The 26,593-nt window shown below is 36.1% G+C and overlaps 1 protein-coding gene across 1 annotated transcript in view; it reads left to right on the forward strand.

Annotated features, from left to right (window-relative positions):
* The window catches only part of DMD (dystrophin), a 927,929-nt gene that overhangs the window by 63,365 nt on the left and 837,971 nt on the right, over nucleotides 1–26,593 (forward strand). Inside the window, exons 6-7 of the mRNA XM_009883534.1 lie at nucleotides 7,226–7,407; nucleotides 8,397–8,519. Of these exons, the coding sequence (XP_009881836.1) occupies nucleotides 7,226–7,407; nucleotides 8,397–8,519 (305 nt within the window). The remainder of the gene's footprint in view (nucleotides 1–7,225; nucleotides 7,408–8,396; nucleotides 8,520–26,593) is intronic.

Below are 26,593 nucleotides of genomic sequence, written 5' to 3' on the forward strand. Positions count from 1 at the left end.
GTCCCTCCTCCCCCTCTTGCCTCTGACAGCATTTGCATTTGAGGGGTTTGAATAACTAAACTGCAGCTTTCAGCAATGTATATCAGTGCTGTGAGAAAATTAAATATTGCCTTTTATTTGTTATTTCAGCAAATTTATGAGATTCATACTCATTCCTACTCATTGACAAAAATATTAGTATACAACACGTATGATGCACTCCCACTTTTTCAAACGAGGGTTTTATTCCATTGCCATTTTGACTTAATTTCATTCTATCTCTGCTGCTAAGATGCTTATGCTAGATATAGCTTATGGTGCAAAGGGTGTGATGTTATTGAATAAATGTTTAACATTGTAAAGAAACTGAAGAAAAATAAGGCTCACCTTTCCTGTTCAGCATAGGCGTTAAGTCTGATTTTTCAGATTTCAAAACCAGAGATAGTGTCAAGTTCACTCAACCAGGACAGTGCTTGCATATCAGTCCAAGACTTCTTCACGCTCATGCATCAAATCAGAACAGACATTCAGACAGATTTAAGGTATTCTCTGCCACTGAATTTTTTAATACTGGATACACTTGAATCCCACAACACTTTAATCCTACAAACCCTCACCTATCTTTGTAATTCTAAAAGGGAAACAAAATGTGTTAACTTTCTGAAGAGATTGTCTTCATGCTGTTGTTGTGACCTTATTCAACACAGCCTACAAAGGACAGCTGTGGTCAGCATTTTTAAGGTATTCTGTAAGTCTTAACCATGAGGTTTAAAACATTTACTTTCTTAAAGAAAAGTCTGTTGAAAAATTAATGGCATTTTCTTCTGGGAGTTTCATACTAGTTTTAGGTGAATGGCTATTCATATCTACAGACAGGAAGAAAAAGAACTGTGCCACTGCCTGTGGGTAGGTCACCACTGGGCTGTCCTCCAGATTTCCACTCTCACTCCAATTATCTATATGTATTTTGTGCCTTTTGCTATCAGTTCATTTTGTAAAATGAGAATTTTATTCTGCAAAACAATAGATTGTGATCACCGTGCTTATTCGTGTAGACCACAGAACAGCTTTGCAAAATTTTTTACTTTTGCTCAGTCCTGTTAAAATAATATTTTGATTGCTTGTCTGTATCACTGGCAAGAAATGGAGCCATTCAGTTTCTCTTTCTCATGTTCTCTTTCTCTCCCTCTGTCTCCCTCTCTCTTTGTCCTTTGTCCTTTTGTAAGATTGCAGGCTGAACGAGCTATTTACCTCACTACTAAGAAGACTTTAATTCACCCTTAGTACCAGCAGGGAATGGAGTATGCCAAATTGCATGATGCAGCCTTCCTATTTAGATTTTAACTGTGTTCTTCCCAAAAGACTATATACACATAGATTTCTGCTTAATTATCTCTCCCTCAGTTGGAAAGCACACTAAGGAATTTATTTTAGAGAAAGGACAGCAGTTGTCTCCTCTTTAACTTCATTAAAGAATTGTGAGTTTAAATTTCCAGATTTCCATAGCTGCAGTTATGCAGTATTCCATAAATTATTCAATTTTTGTCTGTCTACAAGTCCACCACTATTCCTTGAGATTACTTGCAAAAGATTTCTTTCATTTTGAATTTAACATGCAATCTATTAACAGAGTACAAAACCAGGGCAGAAAATAATTACAAGTTTAAAAAACAAGCAAGAAAAGGTCAATAATTGCAGAGCAGGCACTGCAACTACTGGCTGACCTTTGAGAGATTGCACAGTTTTTATTGCTTCGAGGTCTTACTGGCAGCAGTGAGTGTCAGTAAAGTAAACCATTACCACTTTTGTTCCTGCTATTGTCATTACCATCAGTATAGTCTTAATCTAAACATGGATTGCAGAACAACATTATTTTGGGACCAGATGCTAGCTGAGGGAAAAGCTTTTACACATTTAAGAAAAACAGCTTATATTCTTTGCCTGATAATCTTGCTTATTCCTTTGTGTTCAAATAATAGAAAAATATATGTTGTCTTGTGCTTTCGCAATCAGAAATTAAGAAGTTACCAGTGATAGCAAATCTAAGATAGGTCTAATGATTCTGTCATAGTTTAATATCTACAGATAGAATTGTTAGTGAGTGACCAAAAATATGTATTTGGAGTACAAATTACCAAGTTTACAATTTTTCCCCCTTTTTCTTCTTTTTTTTTTTTCTTAGTTTTGGGGGTAAACTTTTGAAGATCTCTTTACCCGTGCTGGGCCAACTCTAATGCATCTATTGGGGAATGAAATCTTACTTGTTTTTCTTGCTATTTAGGACAATCAGTTACATTCTTACTAGTACAATCTTATACAATTTCATACAGTTTCAATTACAGATTTAGGTTCATCCAAATCAAAACGTGATCAAAGTACATGACTTAGCTTTTATTAAAGCTTATTCAAAGTGTTTTGGTGAGCCTTGTCAGACAGATTATCACAGGAATTTGAACACGTTTTGAAAAGTTCACCCCTGTTCTTGAGACTAAGAGGTAAAATAAATAAAAATAAACATGTAAGCTGTCTTTGTACGTTTTTAAACACTTCTACTTTGCCCTCATCTTCAATACTACAGTTGATGTTAGTGCCACAGTAGGAGTTGCCATACGTTGAAATCCCTCCTGTACTGAGTTTACATTGTAGAAACTAATCTTTTATGTGTCCACTAGATTCTGTCTTATCTCAATACTTTGAGAGCTTCTGCAGTTAGCTTATCTCGAAGTCCTTTCTAAACATATATTTGGAGATAGCAGTAGGATTGTTTTCAGAAATTCTGATAAATGTTTGCATTGTGTTGTTATAATTAATAAGCCTTAAAATGAAAAATTTCTTTCATAGAAGAAAAAACAACAGCCTCGATTTATCAGGGAAAAAAAGCTGTGTTATCTCTGAAATTCAAGTCAGCTTTGAGGATCTCCTTCAGTGTGATGGAAGGGAGGGCTGTGGTTTTTTTAGTACATTTTTTAAAATTTCATGTGGGACAGAAACAAGTAATGTTACAATATTGCTATTTTTTTATTATTACTGTCATCATGGAAGCTAACAGTTTAGGTGATGTGTAGGATTTAAAAGTTAGTTTTCTGTGTTTTCTACTTTGTGATTATCTGAAAATCCTACCTACTTCTTTTGAGGACAAAGGATTTCTTGTATTTTTAGGACTCAAGTCTTATCTTGCTTCTCAGCACTGTATTAGGTAAAGTATGTTTCAGAATTTGTGTCTTAATGTTAAAAAAAAAAAACCCACATCAGCAATTTAGGTACGGTAATGTAATCTTTCTGACAATGCGGCAAGCATTTAAGCTTTCTTCTTTCAAAGTTACTTTGCTACTGGTTTGATACAAAGAGTGGGTGGAATCAGCACAAATAGTGTCAGAACTGTCATTTGGTCAAAGCTTTGAGAAAGCAAAATATTAATGGCTGTATTATAAGTAGACATGTATTTGAAAATAACATTTGCATGAATGCTTATAATTTGCACTCTGTGTGTGACTGTATATACGTAATGTAACACTGTATAACAAAATGCTAGATTTTGTTCATGTTGGTAGACCTGTACAGTACTTTTTAATATGCAGCTTATTTAGGTATTTTATATCATCCTCATTTTCACTCATCTCTTAAAAATGCTTCTTTCCACCAGAGCTGGGAATGTTGGCAGGGAATTTCTTGTTGACGGAACACATGGATGCAAGAACAAACCACTTGTGAACTGCAAGGCTTATAAAATTTGCCATTGGATCACTTTTTGAAGAGTTTGACTTTTTTTTTTTTTAATTCATTTACTTTTTTGGCACTGCATCCTACAGCAAAGAAATGGTTTCAGAACATTTCAGGTTTATTGTAGTCACCCATCCTCAACATGGTTATGTTAATCAGAAAATGAAGACTATTTGCTGAGAAAAATCAATCCGTAGTGAACTTTTATTGGGCAAATTGCTTCCTGAATTAAACCTGTAATAACCCTTTAAAGGCAGCTACACTTAAACAGGGTTGGATTGGTGTTTATTTTGTGGTTTTAAGGTTCTGTGGTGAAACCAGATTCTTCTTGCTCTTTTGGGGCTTGTTCCAAGTAGCTGTGTCTCTAGATGAACAGGATGTTATCACACATTAACATTCATGTTCGAATTTTGGTTCTTACGGTGTCTCCTTAGTATCATACGGGTTTTTCACCCTGTGTATTAGAGGAGATGTTTTGGCTTATTTCTCTTTACTTTCTCAATCTGACTGGAGACCTCCCCTGGAGAGACTGAATGGTCAGAATGTGTGGACATTTTTTCAGGCAGAGTATGTAAAGTCGGGCTCTTGTTCTGTATCCTGAAAAGGAGTTTTGTTGATTTCACTATAGAAGACGCTTAAAGAAATGATGTCTTAGTAAGTAAGCCTATGGATCAGAAGATCCATAAAACTAGTTCTGTGAACAATATGCTTCATGTAACATGTTTCAGTTTGAGTACCAGAAAGTCACTGTTTTCTTTTGAAGAACGTTGGTCTGCCAGTATAAAGTTTTCTACAGTAGAAGATTTCTCTCAATAGCTGGAAAATTCATGCTGGAAACTTACTTTCCTATAACTGTATCTTGTTAAAGAGCAGGGATGGTTTTCAGAGCTCCCCAAAGTCTTTCAGATTCTTAATTGATGAACATGTTAATAATATAATGTGTGCTAATTTTATTATGCTTCTCATTTTAAGCTCTCTTTTAACTTGTAGTCTAATTTGGTTTTATTCTTATGTATTCTTTTCAATCCTACCCTGGAAAGTAATTGTTAAGAAAAAGGATGAAAATATTCAGAAAGTATTGCTTCTGAGCTGAATGTGGAGAAGATACCTTGGTTTGGGGGGGGAAGTCTGGATAATTACTTTGTTTGTTTTTACTTTTTCTATCAAAACCAGTATGCGAATAATGGCATAGTCTACATATGTTGAATTAATTTTCTTAAATATCTTCCATATTTTCTGAGAGTTGAAGATTAGTTTTTAGGATGTGTAGGCTGGCTTGACAGCTATTTTGCCCCCAGGAACTAAAGCAGACATATTTCCAGGGAATTAGTGAACTTTCTTGCAAGTAAGTGCTTAAATTGAAATTTATTCACTGCCTAACTGCTAGGACTTCAAATATTCATTAGTCTGAATGTGTGGTAAAGACACTATATTAGACTCAGATTCAAAAAGAAAAAAAAAATATTAAGGCAAAGGCATATGATAACAGAAGTCACTCCTGCTCTGATAATTCAAGAGCCTGCAAAAAAGAATTTTGAGAGACAGATTGATATTCCAGGCTTTGCAGCAATGGTTGTTTAGCTGTTTATTCAGATTAAATAATTAAATCTTTTCCTATTTGCCAGTGGATTCTGTCAGCTGCATATGTACTTTTTATTTGTCAGATAGAATGGGTAAACAATTTTTGGCATGTGTATTGTCTGCAAGGTACTTGTTTTATTTATTGTGTGAGATATTTGTGTAGATAAATGATAAGGTATTTGCCTATTTGATTACTAGAACATTTTGAAAAGGAAAATAATGAACAACAAACGGAAAAATCACAGCTGGCACTAATGTCTGTTCTTTCAGTGTATACTCTTGCTGTGTAAAGGCATGGATATTCTTGTAAACATCAATTACTAGTGGACACTGACTATAACAAATTGGTGTTAAAATATTAATGAGAAGAGAAGAAGATGGTGATAGCAAAATACTTCCTGGACTGAATTCTATCACAGAAGTGAAGCCTGTGAAGACCGAGGGTTGCAATGATGTAGAAAAGTCATGTTGTTTTTATCTTTTTTTGTTGTTCTTGTCTTTTTATTTTTTTTTTAAATGAGCATATTCTGTATACTGAGGCCACTAAGACATAAATCTTATGGTGGTGGGGATGTTGGCGGGAACATGCCATTTTTCCAGCCAATTCTAAGTAGAACTAAGCCTTCAGCTCTCTTTCATAATGTATCAAGCAAAGGTATAGAGATAGGTTGAAAAACAAACCCAAAAATATTGATAGGATGTCTTCTATTGATTTCCAAATATATGTGAAGCTTTTAATGTAAGGTGCCTTCCTTCATGCATTCTGCGTTCTAGGAAGAGAATGAGATGCCACCCTGTAGCATTATTGAGTCTGCCAGAATATATTAATTGATTTCGTTTTCCTTTCGTTTTCCTTTCGTTTTCCTTTCGTTTTCCTTTCGTTTTCCTTTCGTTTTCCTTTCGTTTTCCTTTCGTTTTCCTTTCGTTTTCCTTTCGTTTTCGTTTTCCTTTCCTTTCGTTTTCCTGAACTGAAATCTTGACTAAGCCAGAATTGATCTAGGACAATAAAAACTCATCACTCTTGGCTTTCTGCCAGTGCTCATGTTAACACACTTTCCAAATTAATGATAAATTTCTTGTACAGCAGTCTTTTTACATGTTGATTCACTAGCCTGAGTGTGGGAGGTAAACATCAATGCCAAATAACAAAGTACTTCAAAGATCTGCCACATGCCTTACATTTTTACAAATTGTTATCCACTTGAAATGTTGAGTCAGATGAACCACTTCTGCCAATGTATGTTGTGGTTGTGTGCAAAACCTGAAACTGTCTTTGTGTTCCTGCAAAGTTTCTTGTACTTACTGCTAAAGTCCACAGAGATTTTACAGGGCTTCTTTTTAAGGAGTCGTTCTGTTATGCATTTTATTGTCTGTGAATATCATGTTCCTTAGGCTTCGTGAAGAATATAAGACTAAGTAGAATATAATAGCTATATAGCTATATTAGAAGTCATCAGTAGTTGTTTTGTATGAACCCATTGGCTAGCAAAACCTGTAAATCTTTTTTTTCTTACATCATTGTCGCTTCTGATGATTTAATTATGTGAAGAGAATGTACAAGACACAACTCTTAAAAAGAGCTTGTCCTTATTTTTTTTAACTGCAGTATTTATATAGCACAAGAAAACACACCTTTTCCTATGTCTAGTCCTGCCTAATGAGAATCAGTGTCATATTGTATACTATGTGCATTTTGACCAAAGAAATAGAGATAGAAAATTCATGTTGAATGAAATAAGTTACCTTTATAAACTTTGGCTCCTTCTCATTGATATGCAAGTTTAGTCTGTAATTTTGGAACTGATTGTAAGGCTGTAATTAGTCTCTAGAGAGCTCACATGGACAATAGATTGCTCATTAGTCTATCAACTTTCCATGAAGTTGATTGGCTATTTCTCATGTCTAATGTGTAAACCAAAATGATGCATGTTAATTTGTCTTCCAGACATTGCAACTGCCTGTCCAGATAAGAAGTCCATCTTAATGTACGTGACTTCCCTCTTCCAAGTTCTGCCCCAGCAAGTCACCATGGAAGCCATCAGGGAGGTGGAGATGTTGCCACGACACTCAAGGGTCACTAGAGAAGAGCACATACAAGTACATCATCAAGAGCATTTTTCACAAGAAGTGAGTCATTTCACTTTTCTGCTTTCATCTTACTGCTCCGAAGTGGTTGTTTCCCTTACCTACCCCGTAAGTTTGATGTTAGATGGCAAACGGAAGGCAAAAACCCACAGGCATAAGGGACAAAGTCTGTTCACCACAGGGAAGTCAAATGCGCTTGTCTGCATGAACTGTACTTTTGTACTGTTTTTCATCTTGCACCAGGCTGCTTTAAAAGTAACTATGCAGCAAATAAGTGCTTTGCACTTCTCTTTACAGCACTGGGTGTTTTGGTTGTGGAAGGGAACCACAAGGAAGAACACAGAAACTGGGGGAGGTTTTACATTTAAACACAGACATGTAGAAACTTTTTTATCTTTTGTAGAGCATAGCAGTTGACATTTCTCCATATTCATGATACATTTTTAATTTTTTAGCATTTTATTTACACTGACTTGTATTTTAAGATCATCTGTTCTCAGCTAACGGTTGGCCTCTCAAAAAGGTCATGTAGTACTTGGAATTAATTTATGCTTGCTATTTCAGTTATGTTTTTGACTGAAATCATCAGTCTCTGCTAAGGTGTTTAGTGGATTTTAGGCCTAGTGTACTTGTCTGAATTTAATCTGTATCTTGCTTTTGGGATGCTCAGTCTCTAGAGTACTGAGCAGATGAGTACGGGCTCTGTTTATTCAGGATTAACTACAAGATCACTTGTTTTTTGAGCCTTTGCTTGTAAAGTATAAAGAACCTTCAATTTACATTGGTATTCTGCTGGTATTGAGTTCTGACAGTTTGTTGCTTCTAGAAAGGGTGTCAGATTAAATAAAAGCTTTCCTTAATACCATCCCAATTTTGACTGCTGAATACAAACACTGTCCTTGAAAAATATAACTGGTGATGACCTTCCTACTTCTTTTTCTTCACTTACTCTTACAATCATTCTTTTACTTCTGTAGTCCATGCTCCTATCCATATGTCTGTTCTTTCCACTTCTAATTTCTTCTTTGTAGATCACAGTCAGGGTACCCCAGGGACCTTCACCTTCTCCTAAACCACGATTCAAAAGTTACGCATATACACAAGCTGTGTATGTTACATCCCCTGACCAAAAAAGGAGGCAGGTTCCTCCACAGGTCTGTCAATATTGTTGTTTGTTCTAAAGCCTGTTTTATTAAGCTTGTGCTTGGAGTGAACGAGTTTGTGCATGTTGCTTGTACCTGATCTTGACGACCTACTTTTTCCAGGGGTTTTTTTTAGCATCTGTTGAGTGATTACTTCTTACTGTGTATTTCAGCATGGCTGGCAATAGGTGTTATGCTGATTTTTAGGGATGAACAGCATCTGATATTTGAAAAGTCACGGCAGTTGGGTTAAGTCCCCAGTGACTGGAAAAAGTGAAACATTGCTCCTATTTTTAAAAAGGGTACAAAAGAGGACCCTGGGAACTGCCAACCTTGTCAGCCTTACCTCTGTGCCTGGCAAGATCATGGAGCAGATCCTCATAGAAGCTCTGGTAAGGCACATGGAGGACAGGGAGGTGATTTGAGACGGCCAGCATGGCTTCACCAAGGGCAAGTCCTGCCTGACCAACCTTGTGGCCTTCTATGATGGAGGGAATATGGAATACATCAGTGGACATGGAAAGTCATCTATCTGGACTGCTTTAAGGCCTTTGTCACGGTCCCCCACAACATCCTTCTCTCTAAATTGGAGAGATAGGAATTTGATGGGTGGATGGATGGGTGAATGAGGAATTGGTTGGATGGTCACATCCAGAGGGTAGTTGTCAATGGCTCAATGTCCAGATGGAGATCGGCGACAAGTGGTGTCCCTCAGGGATCTGTATTGCGAGCAGTACTATTCAATATCTTTATCAATGCCGTAGACAGTGGGACTGAGTGCACCCAAAGCAAGTTTGCAGACGACACAAAGCTGAGGAGTGTGGTTGACACACCTGAGGGATAGGACGCCATCCAGAGGGACCTGGACAATCTCAAGAAGTGGGCCTGTGTGAGCCTCATGAGGTTCAACAGGGCCAAATGCAAGGTCCTGCCACCTGGGTTGGGGCAACCTCTGCTATCAATATAGGCTGGGGGATGAAGGGATTGAGAGCAGCCCTGCAGAGGCGGACTTGGGGGTAACTAGTGAAGGAAAAACTGGACATGAGCCAACAATGTGTGCTCACAGCCAAGAAAGCCAACTGCATCCTGGACTGCATCAAAAGAAGCATGTCCAGCAGGTCAAGGGAGGTGATTCTTCCCCTCTACTGCACTCTGGTGAGACCCCACTTGGAATACTGTGTCCAGCTCTGGAGCCCTCACCACAGGAAAGACATTGACCAGTTGGAGCAGGTCCACAAAAATAATCAGAGGGATGGAACACTTCTGCTGTGAGTACAGGTTGAGAGAGTTGGGTTTATTCAACCCGGAGAAGAGAAGGCTCTGGGGAGATCTTATTGTGGCCTTTCAGTACTTAAAGGGGGCTTCTAAGAAAAATGGAGACAAATATTTTAGCACGGCCTGTTGTAATAGGACAAGGGAAAATTGGGGTAAGACACTGGAACAGGTTGCCCAGAGAGGTGGTAGATGCCCCATCCCTGGAAATATTAAAGGTCAGGTTGGATGGGGTTCTGAGCAACCTGATCTAGTTGAAGATGTCCCTGCTCATTGCAGGGGGGTTGGACTAGACAACCTTTAAACCTTTCCAACCCAAACTAGTCTATGATTCAAACACTGCTGTTTTAGAATGATAAACGGCTTCCTTTATTGTCATTTTAAAAATACTACATATATTGCCTTAAAAGAATATTAGAAGAACAAGCCAAATGTAAGCTGTATTTGGCATCTAATTATTATGTTTCTGTCTCAGATTTGATTGTAGAAAAACAAGAGCCATTTGTTTTCTGTTGCTTTTTCTAACCCTCGTATCTATTAAAAAAAAATAGTAAGTGATGATATTTTTCAGGAGGTTATTGTAGTTGGACAGAAGAGAAAGGAAACATTAAATTCCATTTTTACGTTACCTGGATTAATAGATGATAACATCTGGTCATTTTATCACAAATGGCACCATGCCAACATTCAGGTTAGGGTTTTGGTTTTGGGTTTTATGACTTTCAAATAACTGCAGTAGTTTAATAAAATTTGTTTCAAGCAATCATTATAATGAGCATTTCAGGCGTCAGATTTTGACTTTCGACAAGTGTGAGAGCTAAAGGTCATATTGTGTAATGCAACATCCTTTCATTACTTTGTGGAAAAGAGTTCTGCATGTATTTGGCACTACAGTTTTCTTGTGGAGACTTGATTCTGTCTAACCTCTAAAAATTTATTGCAAAATGACACTTTAATTCAACACTGTGTTTCCCAATCCTACTCTTCAAGCGACAGGTATTTTACTGCATAATGACTTCCTTTAAATACTCCAGGGAAGAAATCCTATGCACATAAGCATGAGCTCTGCTACATTATACTAACATTGAATGTGTTGCAGTTATGATTAATACAGCTTTTAAAAAAGGTGTTTAAAGTGGATAGCATTGATTTGTTCTACTTAGATACTATACTGATAATTAAGAAGAATGAAGAGTCATGGCATAGCTTTTTTTTCTTGAGCTACTTTTATTATGATCAATTGAGTTTTGTCCACACCCCCACCACCAAGCATAACATACAAGCTGATATAATTAAAATCAGTTTTACAAAATGTTGTTGTTAAAATGTAGTAAAAAAAATATTTATCTATTATTCATTCCTCACCTTTCATTCCATTTGTGTTCCTGAATTTGGAAGCTTTGTCTATTACACTTATGCAGTAACTGCTGCTATATTATAATTCTGCCAATTTGGCAGAATCTGAATACCTAACTGGAATTGGGCCCTATCATGCTAGACCCACAACAAATACTAACAAAGGAAAAGCATTCACTTAAAAATCCTAAGTGAAAATCACCAGACATAGTCTCATTATAATCAAGATACACTTGAATTCCAAATAGTACCAATTAATATGCTAGTTCAATATATGCAATTCTTAATCAGTGGTAATGATTTTTTTTTGCCTCTAGCCATGTATTTCTTGAAGAACAACCATCATCTAACTATTAAAACAAATTTATAATCCTGGTAAAATAGTGATTGACCTTTTTTCTCTAGATATCTGAAGCTGGTATACCTTAATAATCCCATCTATTTTAACTAAATCAAATAAATAATATTTCCTTTTCAGTTTTTAATAGCCTTCCAATTTTCTGCCAGCTGTATTATGATTTTGGGATAGTAGTATTGGTATTGAAGCTACCTGTAGGATTTTAAGTAAAATCTACTTCTCTAGGGGACGGTATTAAAGAAATCAAGACAAAGTCAACTTTTTTTTATTGGATTTTATAAATTTTAGGAAGCTGTCTCTCATGTCCATCTAATTATCACAGAAAAATTCCAGTAGATTTAGTTTACTGTGGTCTGCCAATTTAAATGGTATGTATCGTAGGTGCTATCATTAGGAAGCAAGATTTTCACTGTGTGTTGGTCTTCTGTTGAAATGTATGAGTAATTTTTTTCTTTTCAGATCTCTACAAACTTAAGTATTATAATTTCTCCAAGATAATCAATGAAGATACATAAGCACTATCAACAAAAATCTTTCACCTGCTTCTGTCTAGAGGTTTTAGCTGCTAAGATTGATCTTAAATGTCATAGTGTGTAATTGGGTGATTTTTTTTAAATTCTGCATTTGGAAAAATGGTCTAATAGATTTTGTAGTCCAAGCATGAGCCAACTGGAACTTGGAAGAAAAATAAATAAGACCTCTTTCCAAACGTTTTGAATGTTATCCTGCAAATTCGACCATATATGCTATGCATTTACTGCATATGTCAATTGTTGGAAATTGTAAAAATGCAATGAGCAATGATTCTCTGAGCACCCTGTTGGCATGATGGAATAACATTTCTTCTTACACAATCATCTGTCAAAGTCTTTTCCCTTATCTCTTCTACCCTTGTCTACCCTATGTCACATTTCACTTCACTGTGCCCATCTTCACACTTCCAAATACCTTCACAGCCTGTGTGTCTTTAAATTCACCCTTCCTTTCTGAATTCTAATTCTGTTTGTCACTCAGTAGTATACTTGCAAGGCCTAGTACTCTAGTTGCACAAATTTTGGCCAGACAAGTCTTGCCTTGCTTAACTGTGTATCTCACATTCAAAGAAAATCATTGTTCTGATAAGCATTTCACTTAGTGCCTTCTTGTTCTTTTGTCTGTGTTTGACAACTTCTAGTTGAAGCAGTTCAGCTTTTTTAATGCTGTTGCTAATACGAATAGCAGTACTTCTGCTACCTCCCAGGAAATGTTTTCCTCCTTTACCTCGATTACTTAGAAAGTGTTCATAAATTCATATGGATCTTAGGACAGGAATCCACTTCTCAAACTTCAATTCTTGAATTCCCTGTATTAACATTAAGAAAGACTCAAGAGAGTATATTTAAGTTGACAGGTTTCTCATGCCAGTTACTACTCAGCAATTACGGAAGGCTTGCCTGACTTTGCAGCTCTGTATTTTGTCTTGTATGGAGTCTCTGTAATGACACAGTCTGTCTAGCTTCACGTAGAAAAAAGGGATGCTTTAGTTAATTTTCTGAGATGTTTCAAAGTCCCTGTTTAAAATTACCCTTTCGGTTCTGTTTTATATTTATGAAAGCCTTTGTTTTTGCAATATTGCTTCATCTCATTGAACGCCTGACCAAGAAGAATGATAGTTTTACTTTCTAATTCTTTCCAAAAATGTTATCAGAGCACTTTCTACTGTTGATCCTAGGCAAAACTCCTGTCTCGCTGCCTTCATTTTTTACTTGCTAGGACATAAAATATACTGTCTTAAAAGGATTCAAGTGGAAAAAAACCAAAACAAAAAAACAACCCAAAACCAAACAAAAATTGTAAAACACTGGAGTACCTAGAAAATAAACTTTATATATATATTGGAAAAACAGTGCTGAAAATGTAAGCATTGAAAAAAATGGGTTTAAGAAAATCTATGTATGTTTTGAATCTGGTACTTTTGTAAATAAGCTTTTGGCAAGCCTGTCTAAAAGGCCAAATGCAAGTCTGGCTGCCTTAAATTATCTGTTATGCAAAATTAAGCCCATTGCTGCATCAATATAATTGTGGATTTTTGTTCTTTTGACAGGAATTACATTTTCTTTATTCTATGTTATGTTATATGAAATACAGAGTTTGTGTGCAGGATTACTCATAACATTTAAACTGACAAGCTTCAGTAGATTTGAATTAAAGTAATTTGGGATGCAGTAGTGGGTCACGGGGACAGTATTCCCTAGCAATTAAAGATTTGGTTTGGGACTTAAGAATTGGAGGCTTCACCTCAGGCCTCAACCCAGTCATCAGTTCATGGGAAATTCCTTACCCTCCAGACATTACTCCTGTTTTACAGCAGTATTGTAACACATCTTCTATTGTATTCTCTGTTTTGTGATATGGATTCTACCCAGTTACTGTTCTGGACTTGATCCATCAGGTCATAACTATAGTAACTAACTTGGAAAGTCACTAGAAATTCATTATAAAATTAAGCTGAATTTACTCACACAGCACACAATCCTTCTGGCAGCCTTGCCCTTGAGATTTCTTGTTTTCTAGACCCTTAATTTGCCACACTCTTGGTCTTTTGCCAGCAAGTTAACTTCTTTAAATTGCTGTGAGACCTCTGTTCTGGGACCTTCTGAGGTTCATCTATGCCACAGACTTTTGTCACACAGCATCACAGAATTGCCATATTGCTTTCTTTTGAACTAAAACAGACCTTTCTTTCACTGAAATGCCGTGATCCAAATACTGTCCTGTTTACTTTGGGGTAAAGTGTCTTTTGTGGAGATATCAGAAGAGAACTCTTACAGATTAAAGTATAACCAGATAGAATTTTAGTTTCAAATTCTCGGTAATATTTCTAAGGTAAGACACTTAGTACAGAAATTACACTAATGTCAGCATTGACTGTTCATATTGGATTTATAGGATAATAAGTAAAACTTAGGAAACTTCAGAAAATACTTGCTGAATTATCTGCAGATTTAATCACAAGATCTTGATGGATACAATTCGGGCAGCAAGTATAACCATAGTGCCAGCTGCTAGCCTAGGTGTTCTCTTTTAAGTAGAAATGGTCTCCATTCAGAGAGCTAGAAATTGTTTCTGTAGAGCTAAGTAAGATCCCGAAGGTTCAGACTAACCATAATAAAATAGCAAAATCCATCCCCAGCGGTCAGAACAAGGATATGCAGAGATGGAAAAGTGAAGATAAGAGCAAGTCTTATGTGTTTCTTAGGGAGCTCACCTGAATGCTCTGTCTTCAAGGAACAAAATGATAAAGCAAACAGTTTCAAGCAGGGTTTTATATTTTATATTTTCAGTAACAGTCTGGCAAATTGATGGCTTCTTCTCCAAGCCTGAAGGGTTGTCAAGATGACAGTTCAGTTTCCTGTCACTGCTTCATGTATAGGCTTCAGCAGCAGTTCTAACTCATTTTTGTCATTTCTTTAGTTTTGGATGTTTATTGTAAGCTCTTTTCAAGTCTTTTTGCTGTCAAAAAATGTTAGTACTCTCATGGGTGAGATAGAGTAAGTGATAACCCATAGTGGATCTGGATCCTGGTATTTAAGAACCCAGTAAGACTGGAGCTTTTACTCTACGTAGTTATCTCACATGATCACTCACTTGGTTCCACCCAAAGCTAAGTTCACAAGGTCTCAACTTCCCTCCAAAGCAGAGAGGTTGCTGCTGGTTCAGGAAGGTTAGGCAGAAAGTTGTGTCAATTTATGCGGTGCTACTGCTTACAGTTACAGATGTTGGGCATCACCATCCAAGATCCCCAGGCAGCCCCCACTACTTGCCTATACATAGCTATCTGGTGACCAGTGATAGGACATGAGGAAATGGTACAAAGCTGCATCAGGAGAAGTTCAGATTGGACGTTTGGAAAAGGTTCTTCACTGAGAGGGTGGTCGAACACTGAAACAGGCTCTCCAAGGAAGCGATCACATCACCAATCCTGTCAGAATTCAAGGAGTGTCTGGATGATGCTCTTAGTCATATGATTTAGTTTTAGTTAGTCCTGTAAGGAGCAGTGTGATGGACTTAATATGGGTCCCTTATGGGTTGCTTCTAGCTTGAGACATTCTATGATTCTCTGACCTACTGAATCTTCTCTCACTTCCAGGATCTGTCTTCTACTCAGCATCTTCTCCACCTTATTTCCAAACTCCATTTTCTTCCCTGACAACAATTCTTCTTTTTGGGATGCTTCATTTCATCAGTAGGTCATCTTTCCATAAACTAAGCCCTCGGTTTTCCCAGTTTAATCAGTCTATGTGCAGAAGCACAGCTCATGAACTGTTGCTTCTGTCTCAAGCCTCTTCATTAATGGGAGGATTCAGAACATGCTGCTTTTTTTATCAAAATTTCTAACCAGCTCCTACTGGTTGCAGCTCACAAGTAGTGGGAATCTGCCTCAGAGAGCTCAGAATTTCAATTTCAGACATTCAGCAGCCCCCACTCCACACACCCATGCACAGTTATCTGCTGCCGGTACACGTGTCTGTTCACATATCTGTTCGCATTAAGCTGTGTTTTTACTGCCAACAGGTAGTAACATTTCTTTAGAGTATGACTTAAAAACCCACTTTCATACTGACTTTTCCATCTCTTTTTAACTCTCCCTTTTAACTGACCTTAAAAATCATATGAGAGAATTTTTTTATTTTTTATGCAAGACTTTTTCAACTATGATTTCTTACTTAAAATAGCTATAAAGGTTGTTTAAACATAGGAACACTAGAAATGCCACGTGGTGTGTCCCATGTGAATTATTAGACTGTTCCTTCCTGACTAATAAAAAAGGGTAATGTGTTATTCAGAAAGTAAAAAATACTAGATAAAATACCTTTATCTCCTATATATTCAGATTTAATCTAAAATATCTGAATAAATTGATACTCTAATAATCCCAAGTATTTACATATATGTGGTTGGCTATATCAAAGAACGAAAGAAAAATTTAATAGGTGAATTTGATTGGAATTACTTTTAAGGTTTGGGGTTTTTTTAACTGTTAGAAACATTAAAAAGTTATACAGGACATAGCCTGATTAAATTATTAATGAAATTATTTCTGAACTGTGTGTACTTTCAATAACACACTTTGTCCATGATTATTTTTTTCTTATAGGTCATTAGCTACTTTTAATCAGCTTCAATGTTATTTTAAGTTTCATCTGTAGTTTTTTGATAAGCATGCTTACCAAAATATTCTTATTTTTGAAGTTGAACTATGGTAGAACAATGACTTGTTTCTTTAAAAAAAAAAAGTCTGTTACATTCTGATCTGTAGTGAAAATCTGCTGTTGCCAAATTAGCAGATTTTCACTATGTGAATGTAAGTGAAAGCACTTACTTCTAAAACCAAACATTTTCACTGAAAGAATTTTGCAATGTTAAGTATTTTTTGCCTCTCATTTTGAAAAGAAATCAATTTTCTATGGTTTTTAAATAGCTTCATTTTCAAGGCATAAAATAAGATAAAAATGATACATAACATTTAAAAATGTTCATATAAGCTATTTTGTGCCACTGAGTCTCTTGAACATAGGGTTATTAAGAAGTATATGTGTGATATGTCAAAAATGGATGTAGCTACAGCAAATGATGACACATACCCATTTACTATAAGCATTTAATTGGGTTTTTTTGTATCCATAATATGTTAACTAATAGATTTGAATCCCCCTACTGGCCTCTACAGTTTAGGCAATAGTGCAGAATTGTTTATATCAGCAGTGTATTTGATGCAAGTGAATGGCTAGTTGAAATGTAGGACACAATGCTAATGAAAATCCTTACTGCTAGATAGACTGGTGTTCATTTTTTCCTAATCTCAGCACTGAAATTGAAGGAACTTGAGGATTTGTACAACTCCAGAAATCATTATGCATCCCCATTTCAAACCGTTAAGAAATACCTTTCACTTTATGCAAATAAGGAAATAGAATTTAGTCTAAGACTGAGAAAGCAACCAATTGCCTGTCTGCTATCTCAGGTATTCATGCAATAAGTTGACGGTGTGCTATTGTCTAGCTCTTATGTAGGAAACTCACAGAAGTATCTAAATCAAGGCTATCTGCTTCTGTACATGATCCTTAATCACTGTGATTTGCATCATACACAGTCACAGGACCTCTTGAGTGGACTGATATGCAAGATCCCTCACTTTGGCTCTTGGGCGTTGGAATTTCAAAATTTTAAGGCTGATTAAGGAAAAAAAAAAACAAAAACAAAAAAAAACCAAACAAAAAAACCCCCAATAATACTACCTTTCTTACTTTCTACTTTTTTTCCTCTGTCTTTTCTAAATATAATTTTGTCAAATATGAGACTACCATTTCCCGTTAGACTGTTGCCATATCAATCTTTTGTGGGAATGAAAGGTTCTATTTAAATACAAATAGTCGAATGACAGGGAGGCTGTCAAACATTTTAATACTTAGCTTATGCATTCAGTGATTTTCAAAGATGTACTGAGGATAGATTTCAACTCCATATACAGAACTACTGCGTTTACTTGAGTATTCACCTTTGTTATTTCACCTGATTTAAAAGATGGATTCACACTTTGCAGTCTTTCATTATACCTAGTTAAACCTTTGAAATGCAAAAAAATAAAGACAAAACTTGTATTTCTTGGAAAACCTCTCAAATCAAAAGGAGACTTTACCACACAAAAGCAATTTAAAGTATTTGTCCAGAGATAAAATTATAGCATCATTCTAAATGGCATTATTATTACATTGTTACAAGTCTCTGTATATCAGAGTATACTTCTCAACAGTATGATAAAATTCTGTTTCATAATTCCAGACAGCGTTACTTTATTTTAAAACTTAGTTTATAAAAAATTTTCTTACCAATTAATTTATCTAGATTTAACATTAATAAAATAAAAAACACAGCAAATCATAGAGTCACAGAATGGTCAGGGTTGGAAGGGACCTCTGGAGATCATCTAGTCCAACCCCCCTGCCAGAGCAGGGTCACCTACAACAGGTTGCACAGGATGGCGTCCAGGTGAGTTTTGAATGTCTCCAGAGTGGGAGACTCCACAACCTCTCTGGGCAGCCTGTTCCAATGCTCTGCCACCCACAAAGGAAAGAACTTCCTCCTCATGTTAAGATGGAACTTCCTGTGTTCAAGTTGGTGCCCATTACTTCTTGTCCTATCACTGGGCACCACTGAAAAAAGACTGTTTCCATCCCTGTGGCACCCTCCCTTTAAGTATTTATAAGCATTGATAAGATCCCCCCTCAGTGTTCTTTTCTCTAGACTAAAGAGACCCAAGTCCCTCAGTCTTTCCTCATATGAGAGATGTTCCAATCCCCTAATCAACTTTGTAGGCCTTTGCTGGACCCTATACAGCAGATCCCTGTCTTTCTTGAACTGGGGAGCCCAGAACTGGATGCAGCACTCCAGGTGCGGCCTCATCAGGGCAGAGTAGAGGGGGAGGATGACCTCCCTCAACCTACTGGCCACACTCTTCTTGATACACCCCAGGATGCCATTTGCCGCCTTGGCCGCCAGGGCACATTTCTGGCTCATGGTCATCCTGTTGTCCACCAGGACTCTCAGGTCCCTTTCCACAGAGCTGCTCTCCAGGAGGTCAGCCCCCAACCTGTACTGGTGCATGGGGTTATTCCTCCCCAGATGCAGTACCCTACACTTGCCCTTGTTGAATTTCATGAGGTTCATCTCCGCCCAACTCTCTAGCCTGTCCAGGTCCCAACAATGGGATTGCCTACTTCAAATGTTAGTCTAATCATATTTTCATGCCTTGAGCTATTATCAATAACACCAGGAAAAAAGCAAAGCAAAACAAACCCGAAGAAATACTGCACTGTTGATTTAGCAGCAGCAGCAGCACATTATGTTCATGTGCTCAGGAATAGGAAGGAAAGTTTGCTCCAGAGGCCCTCTTTCTTAATGGCATTGCTGGCCCTCATCACCAAGAGAAGCTTCCTTGACCCCAGTAGCTTCATCCTAGCTTTCTCTGCCTGATTTTCTGCAGAATTTCAGAGGAGACATTTATTTTAATACATAATAGCTTTCAGAGGATTACCAGAAGTGTATGTGAATATGATGAATAGAATAAGGATTGCATTTTCTAATTAGAACTACTTCTGATGAGTGTTAATTGCGTTGCTTTTGTATAATATAACTAGTTTTCCTATCCTGTGTTACACCATCACATGGTTGTATTTCATTTAGCTAAAATAAAACCGAATAGTGTTTTTAAATAAGATAGCCTCAAAAAATGTGTACAGGATGTGCATTGTGCCCTTGAAGTGCCTGTGCCCAAGCATAGCTGTAACTCTGAGGAATTAATTAGCTTCATGTTTTACTCTATTAGAAAATGGTAAGATTTCTGTGGATAAAACCTTTATGCCCTCAGGTGCATATAATACTCTTCATGGTAAGAACTAAAATAGTTTTGGTGCACAGTAAATGGTTCTGTGTTTAAAATGCAAAAGATGGGTTTTGAGAAGCAAACAGACAGAGTTAAGTGCCCACTCATATACAGAATCAATGGGTTCTGTTTCCAGATTGTCCATTTGCCCAAATCATCTCACTGTGAGAAAGGGGATAACCATTTCCCTCCCCGGCCCCATATTTGTAACCGTAGCGCTAGAGCTGTATCTTTTCAGGGTCTGTAGGAAATGCCATGGATTGTTTGTTAGTTCACATTTGTACAGCAGGCAGGTCTGCATGTGTGGCTGAAGTAGTGACCTTTGAAAAGGCCAGATTGCGTATCTCTACTGATCAGCAAAGTGCTGGTTTCTCCCCCCTGCCCCGTGATTTTGATGCAATAGAAACTGTGTATTGCAATGCTGGTGAAAAAGGCTCTCCCTCTAAGATACTGCAACGTGTATTTTGTGTTTTTGGTGTGTATGCACAGACTTCAGTTACAAGTGTACAACGGAAGATATTCATAGATGTATCCACATTCATTCCAAACAGCAAAGGTGTTTGTATATATAATAGCATTAAGGAATTTTGCTTTACATTTTTCTGAGATTTCAAAGTGTTCTAGGCAATATCATTATTATGGGTGTCTTAGCCTGAAGTGATCAGTGAGCTAAGGGGAGAAGTAGGAAGAGATAATACCTTTTAAAAGAAAGATATTTTTGGGGCAGGGAGGAACAGACACTTTTTTAAATGTTCAAGCCTTCTTCAGAAATTCCAGTCCTGAAAGCACAATAAAACATAGCAAAAATGAGAACTTCAAAAATACAAAAAATATTTTTGGAATTTGTTGTTTGGAAATTATTCACTAGAACTTAGTTTAGCTGTAGCAAAGAAATAATACACATATTTTGATGGAGTAAAACATTCTTAAAAATGCAAAAGGAAATTTTAGTTGCCTGATAGTGATGTCATTAGAGTAGAAATGGTGGTTTAAATAAAGTGTGGATGATGTAGTGAGGCATCGAACTTTACAAAACAAATACACTTTTTTTAAAGGGTGGAAAATGGAATTTTGCTTATGGTGTTCAAAGGTCAAAGTTATTAATATAAGAGTAGTACTCTCTTATAGAATGAGTTCTGCAAAGTGTTTTTGCAAGTCATATTCATTTGAATTTTCATATTCATTTGAACAAAACGGCAATCTACTTATGTACTGTTGGTCCAGTGCATTTTGTGTCAGGTTCTGAGTTACCATTTCTTACGTATTAGGGTTGATATTTCTTCAGTCTAGAAGTATATAAAATAAGTTTTCCTGCCTTTCTTTTTGAGACAGTCTTCTGTCTGGTAGTTTGAAAGATTTTTCTTGTGCTTGAGAAAACATCTCAATTTCAGTTTTATATTTTTGCACAAACAGAGAAAATCTAATATTGATTTATCTTCATTTTGTGTTCTGATCCTTTGCTTCTGGAGTATTAACAAAGGAATTCCGAAAATAATTCTATTTTCTGTTAGAAACAAACAATCTAAAACAGGAAAGGGAGAAGGGGTGGGGGAGGGAGAGAGAGAGACCACAAAGATAAGAAGCTATAAAGACGTTCCTTCCATTAAAGAATAAAATAAATAAATTATGAATACACTGATTGTGTCAGGGGTATCACATACAAAGGACAGCGGCTTCAGATGCAAGTCAAGGACTTGGGGAGTCAAGGGGACAAGGGGAGGAGGAGGTGGAATGAGAATTGACTGTCTCTTATGGGATTAATAGCTGAGGTGGCACGTTTCCTGTGTGCATACTATGCTTCTACATAGTTTGTGCTGAGATGTTATTCTATTCAGTATAGCCTGCTGGCTATTTGTTTCATAGACTTAACGTTCCATGCACTTAACCAGGGAACTCCATTGTTGAGGTGTTATACATCTAAGGAGAGAGCCACAGTTTCATTATTAGTTTTGGCTTTTTACTTTTAACATCATCTGAAGAAAACAGCTGTGTTTTTTCCCTCTTGTATAATAGCATCTTCATTATAGAGTGAGTATGCTGATTCTCTTTGCATGAAACCTGGTGAATTTAAAACGTGTGGTTTCTGTTTGGTTGGTTGGTTTTAGTTTTCAATGTAACTTTTGCCTAGGGTGATCATTCAATGAAGTTAGCAGCATTCCACTAATGTAAATTATCCTTTCTTGAGGCTGGGAACAGGACTGGGAGGTAGGTCTAGATTGATAGTACATCGCCAGAACTCAGAAAGATACTTCCTGTTGCTTTTCTGGATGTCTTTTGTGCTTTGGGGATCTGAGTTGCTGCCTTTCCCTTGGGTCAGTAGTAACTGATCAGCCCACTCTGGAAGCAATTCTTATCATTTGATAGCCATCCATTAGTCATTACTTAAGCAGGTGATGATTTTAGTTTTTCTCTAGAGAAAAGTTACATGTATTACAAATGCATAAACTTGTCTGCTTCTTCAACAGTTCAAGTTTTCATTGCTCTGTTTTCATTATGCAACTGCTCAATTGATTCGTGAAGGCTTATCCTGAGAAGGCTATCAATGACTAGCTTCTTTTCATATTTAAAGTGGATTCTTTGCTATTCCGGATGCAAATATTTCCTGGTTATACACTGTTTTAAAAAATGCTTTGGTTGTTTAAGAGTTTATACCTCAAGTAGTCCCAGTGAACTGAATGACAAAATACTTTTTGCATTTTCAGAGCAGAAATGTGCTAGAGTTTAAAAGAGACTCATAAGTAGAAGGGCTACACTTTGAAGTGTTTTCAGGCTTTGTATTTTTGTTGCATTTAATTTATCGTCTTCATTTTATTTCCTTTGATTCCAATGGTAGGGGTGTTGATGAGCTGATGCAATTAACTTTTAGGAGTGAACTAATGTCATGTGTGAGCTTTGGGGTCTTTCATAAAGGACTAGTGATCCATCTGCCTTGATTAGCTGGACAGAACAGTGTTGCTGCCTGAAATATTTGAAGAATTTTTTAGGTGGTTTTATTGTATGTAACTCTGTACAAAGATGTTTTGGTAGTGGTCCATCATCTCAACAGGAACTATTTAGTTTCAATTATCTGAAGTAAGAGGCGTACATCTTTTAATTCCACTTAAAATATATTCTCATTTCACTGCTACAAAAGTTTGAAAGCAGAACATACCTTTTTTAATAGAAAAGAACCTTGTCTCTTAAAGCAAAAGTGATTTAAGAGACATGCCAGACTACATATCAATAGGCAGAAATGGATATGATAATTTCAGAAATCTTTTTTTTTTTTTTTTTTTCAGTTGATAATGCAATTTGCAAATGTTGAACTAATTATTTGTCTTAGTCTTAGGGTGAAGGCTTTAAGCTAAGAATATCCAATCCAATATAAAAGAGTAATTACAAACATTTTGTTTTGCTTTTTTAAACAGAAAATGTGACTTTTTCAATTTTATATCATTTTCACTACCAGCATGTCATAAAAAAGAGACTGATATTAATTACATCCAGAGAAATTAAGCTAGTGGAAATGTGTGCTTTTTGTAGAAACCACTAGGGGAAGTGCAGCATTCCTCTACTCACTTTACTAGGAGTAACTTTCTGAGTTTGAATTTGACAGTAGGATCAAGCAATAGAGATTCTACAACATTGTGTCCATTCTAAAAGGTATTGAGGTGTGATAACAATAAATAACTACGTGGTTGCATAGGTTTTCCCACCTGAATTATATTTAAAATTACTGTGAGGAATAAGAAATTAATTCCACTGCATAATATATGTTGTGTGTTACTCCAGACTCTTTATGTCATTTTGCACTTTTCAATATGATTACCTTTTTAAAAATGTTCTCTAATCTACTTATAATTATCCATTCCTTTTCAGAACACATTCAGTTTTGTTCCAATATCTGTGAGCTTAAAAACTAGCTTCATTATTTCTCTGACCTCATTTATTCCAACTCACGTTCTTAATCACAATGCTGTTGTATCTTCTCTGTGTCGCCAAGTAAATGCTTTCTCTGTTATGCCATGCCATGTTTTGCTACATCCAGTCTTTTCCTGGCTCTCCTCTCTCTTTTAAATTCAGTCTCAAAATCATTCCCTGCTGCATTGATGGCTTTTAAACTAAGTTTTAACAATTCATTCATGTTCAGCCTCCTAATTTTCCAATTTTAACTTCTCTTTTCACTGTTCAGCCGTTTTTTCTGGCTTTGTTGCCATTCGGTGAACATGTACAGCAGCTACTGCAATGGATATATGATTTAATACCTACAGTTTATAGCCATGTGTTATGAAATTTTATTAAATATGAGTACATTTCTATATGATATGGGGAAGTATAATATTGCTTGGCAAAATTTCACCTGTAATACACCTGTAATTCTTTTCTGCCACATAAGGGATGTTAGGCGAAAGTATCTCATAAAATATGTTTGGATTCTGTTTCAACATTCTGATACTCATTTAAAGAGCTAAAATAGTTAATTTAGTTCTAGGAGAATGTAACTTAAAAAAAAATAAAAATAAAAAATCTTGACAGGTCTGTAATTCCAGAACTAAGAAATTGTTTTTTTGCTAGATCTCAACTGGAAAGTGGAAGATTAAAAGGAAGCGTTGAGGAAAAAAGAGCAAATGTAGAGAAGAACATGGCTACAAAACAATACATTTATAGTGTATTTTTTAAACTGACAGTTTTTGAATTATTAGTGTCTATTAAAGAATTTAGCAGCTACACAAGCTACACATCAGTTGTACATTGTCTCTGTAATGAGAATTTAAACCTTGTAACTCACTGCTCATGAAGTATGCTTTCATGCCCACCTCATTATTAATTATATCTAAGTAGTGATTTTAATTAAGCAAATTCCCTCTTAAGAGAACCTGAAGGTAAATTCGGGTCACATCACCACAAATGACCTCACTGCAGTTACATTTTTGCTTAATAAACATGTCATATTCTAGCCAGTTAAATGAGGTATAATTTAATAGGAACTGCAAACATAAATGTATGAAAGAATAATGGGCTTTAGAATATATTTTTATGTAGCTATTCTAATATGCTTTTTTTTCTTCATCTCAAAATAACAATTAGATATAGTTTCTATCTGCAAGAGAATAAAAAATAGGATTCTATTAATTCCTTATATGTGCTACATATATATAGATAAATTAGAAACACGTTATACCTGAAATAGCAATCATGGGTTAATATTTCTTTTGTAGGTGAGAAGCGTTTTTCATGCCAAAAATTTCAAAGTAGCGTGTGCAAATATATATAGCTGCAAAAAAAAAAAAAAAATTGACCTACAAAAAAGATTATTTGAAGGCTTTCCAAGGTGCTTCTGTTACCCTAAAATGTTAGGGTTTGTGTGTGAATTCACAACCCAATGTTTTATTCCACAGTTCCTAACTGAAGTGACAGTGACAATATTCTGTTTCAATTCCAAAAAGATGCGGTTCTTTTTGTTGAAGATAATGTCTTCTATTTGGTTTTATTTCCTACTTCACATTTTCCTTTATTCTGAGGGGGGCGGGGGGGGAAGCCAGGTTGACAGTATAATTGTGAAATGTGGGAGGGAGAGGCAGTCAATAAATAGCTTAAGAATAACTGGTGGTAATCTAGATATCTTTTGTTCTTCTGTTTCCCACATCATGGAATTTTGCAGGATCTCTTACAAATAGCCAAGTTAACATTAAGATATGGAGCATGTAAATACACTAATTTCTGCTTTCGTATGCCTCTGGATAAATTTCAGAGCCTTTGTAGAAGGTTTATGTGACAACAGAATAGTTCAAATTACTCAAAGTAAAGGGGTTTTCTTCCAGCATCATATCCTGTTCCCAGCAGTGACCTATAAAGGATACATAGCAACAGGAAAAGAGGTAAGATTGATTAAAAGTATTGAAGCATCTCTGTATTCTCACCCTCCACTGATTTGTGCCTCAGAAATTTCCCGAGCTGGCGATGGTGTCTTTATGTTTAACAATCCTCAGTGCATTTTTATCCTATTCTTCCATCCAGTTGCTTGTCTTTGTAAACATTTAGCAAAGCCTTTTATATAGTTTTCAGTACGTCCAGAAATACATCTTGGTAGTTCCTGCTCTTATTATCTATTGAAAATATTTGTAGTATTTTCTGTATTTTAACCCAAGTTATAAACCTGAGGTGCATTCAGAAGAGGAAAAAAAAAAAACTATTGTGAGATGGTTACTTATCTTTTTGTCTCATTTTCAGCTTTAATTTATTATTCAGACCGTGTAGCTACAAGCGAGGTAGTCACACTACAAAATTTGAAAAAACACTAAATCACTTGAACCTCTTCTGCAAAAGCTTTTTTTTTAGGTTTTAATTTTAAATTGAAAAGATATTCTTTGAAGTGGATTCTGTTGAAGAAGGAGAGCCTCTTTAATAGAAGCTAAAATATATTTAGGAAAAGTTTAAGCATAATAAGGATAAACCACATAAGAGCAATGAATGGGGTATTCAGCCTATTCAAGCAAATTTGACTATTTAAGTTTTTAGATGACTTTGTAAAACCACCTTTTTAAATAATGCTTTCCAACTATACTAGTATGTAATATTGAATACTCTGAAATCTCCAGGACCTCAACCTCAACTTCATAGAAACTAATTAGTATGTCCACTAATTGGCTCTTGTCCCAGAGTCTTTATCTCTCAAAAGAAAGAGAGTCGTATTTTAGA

The sequence above is a fragment of the Charadrius vociferus genome, unplaced genomic scaffold, assembly GCF_000708025.1.
Source record: "Charadrius vociferus isolate BGI_N301 unplaced genomic scaffold, ASM70802v2 scaffold94, whole genome shotgun sequence".
Classification (NCBI taxonomy): Eukaryota; Metazoa; Chordata; class Aves; order Charadriiformes; family Charadriidae; genus Charadrius; species Charadrius vociferus.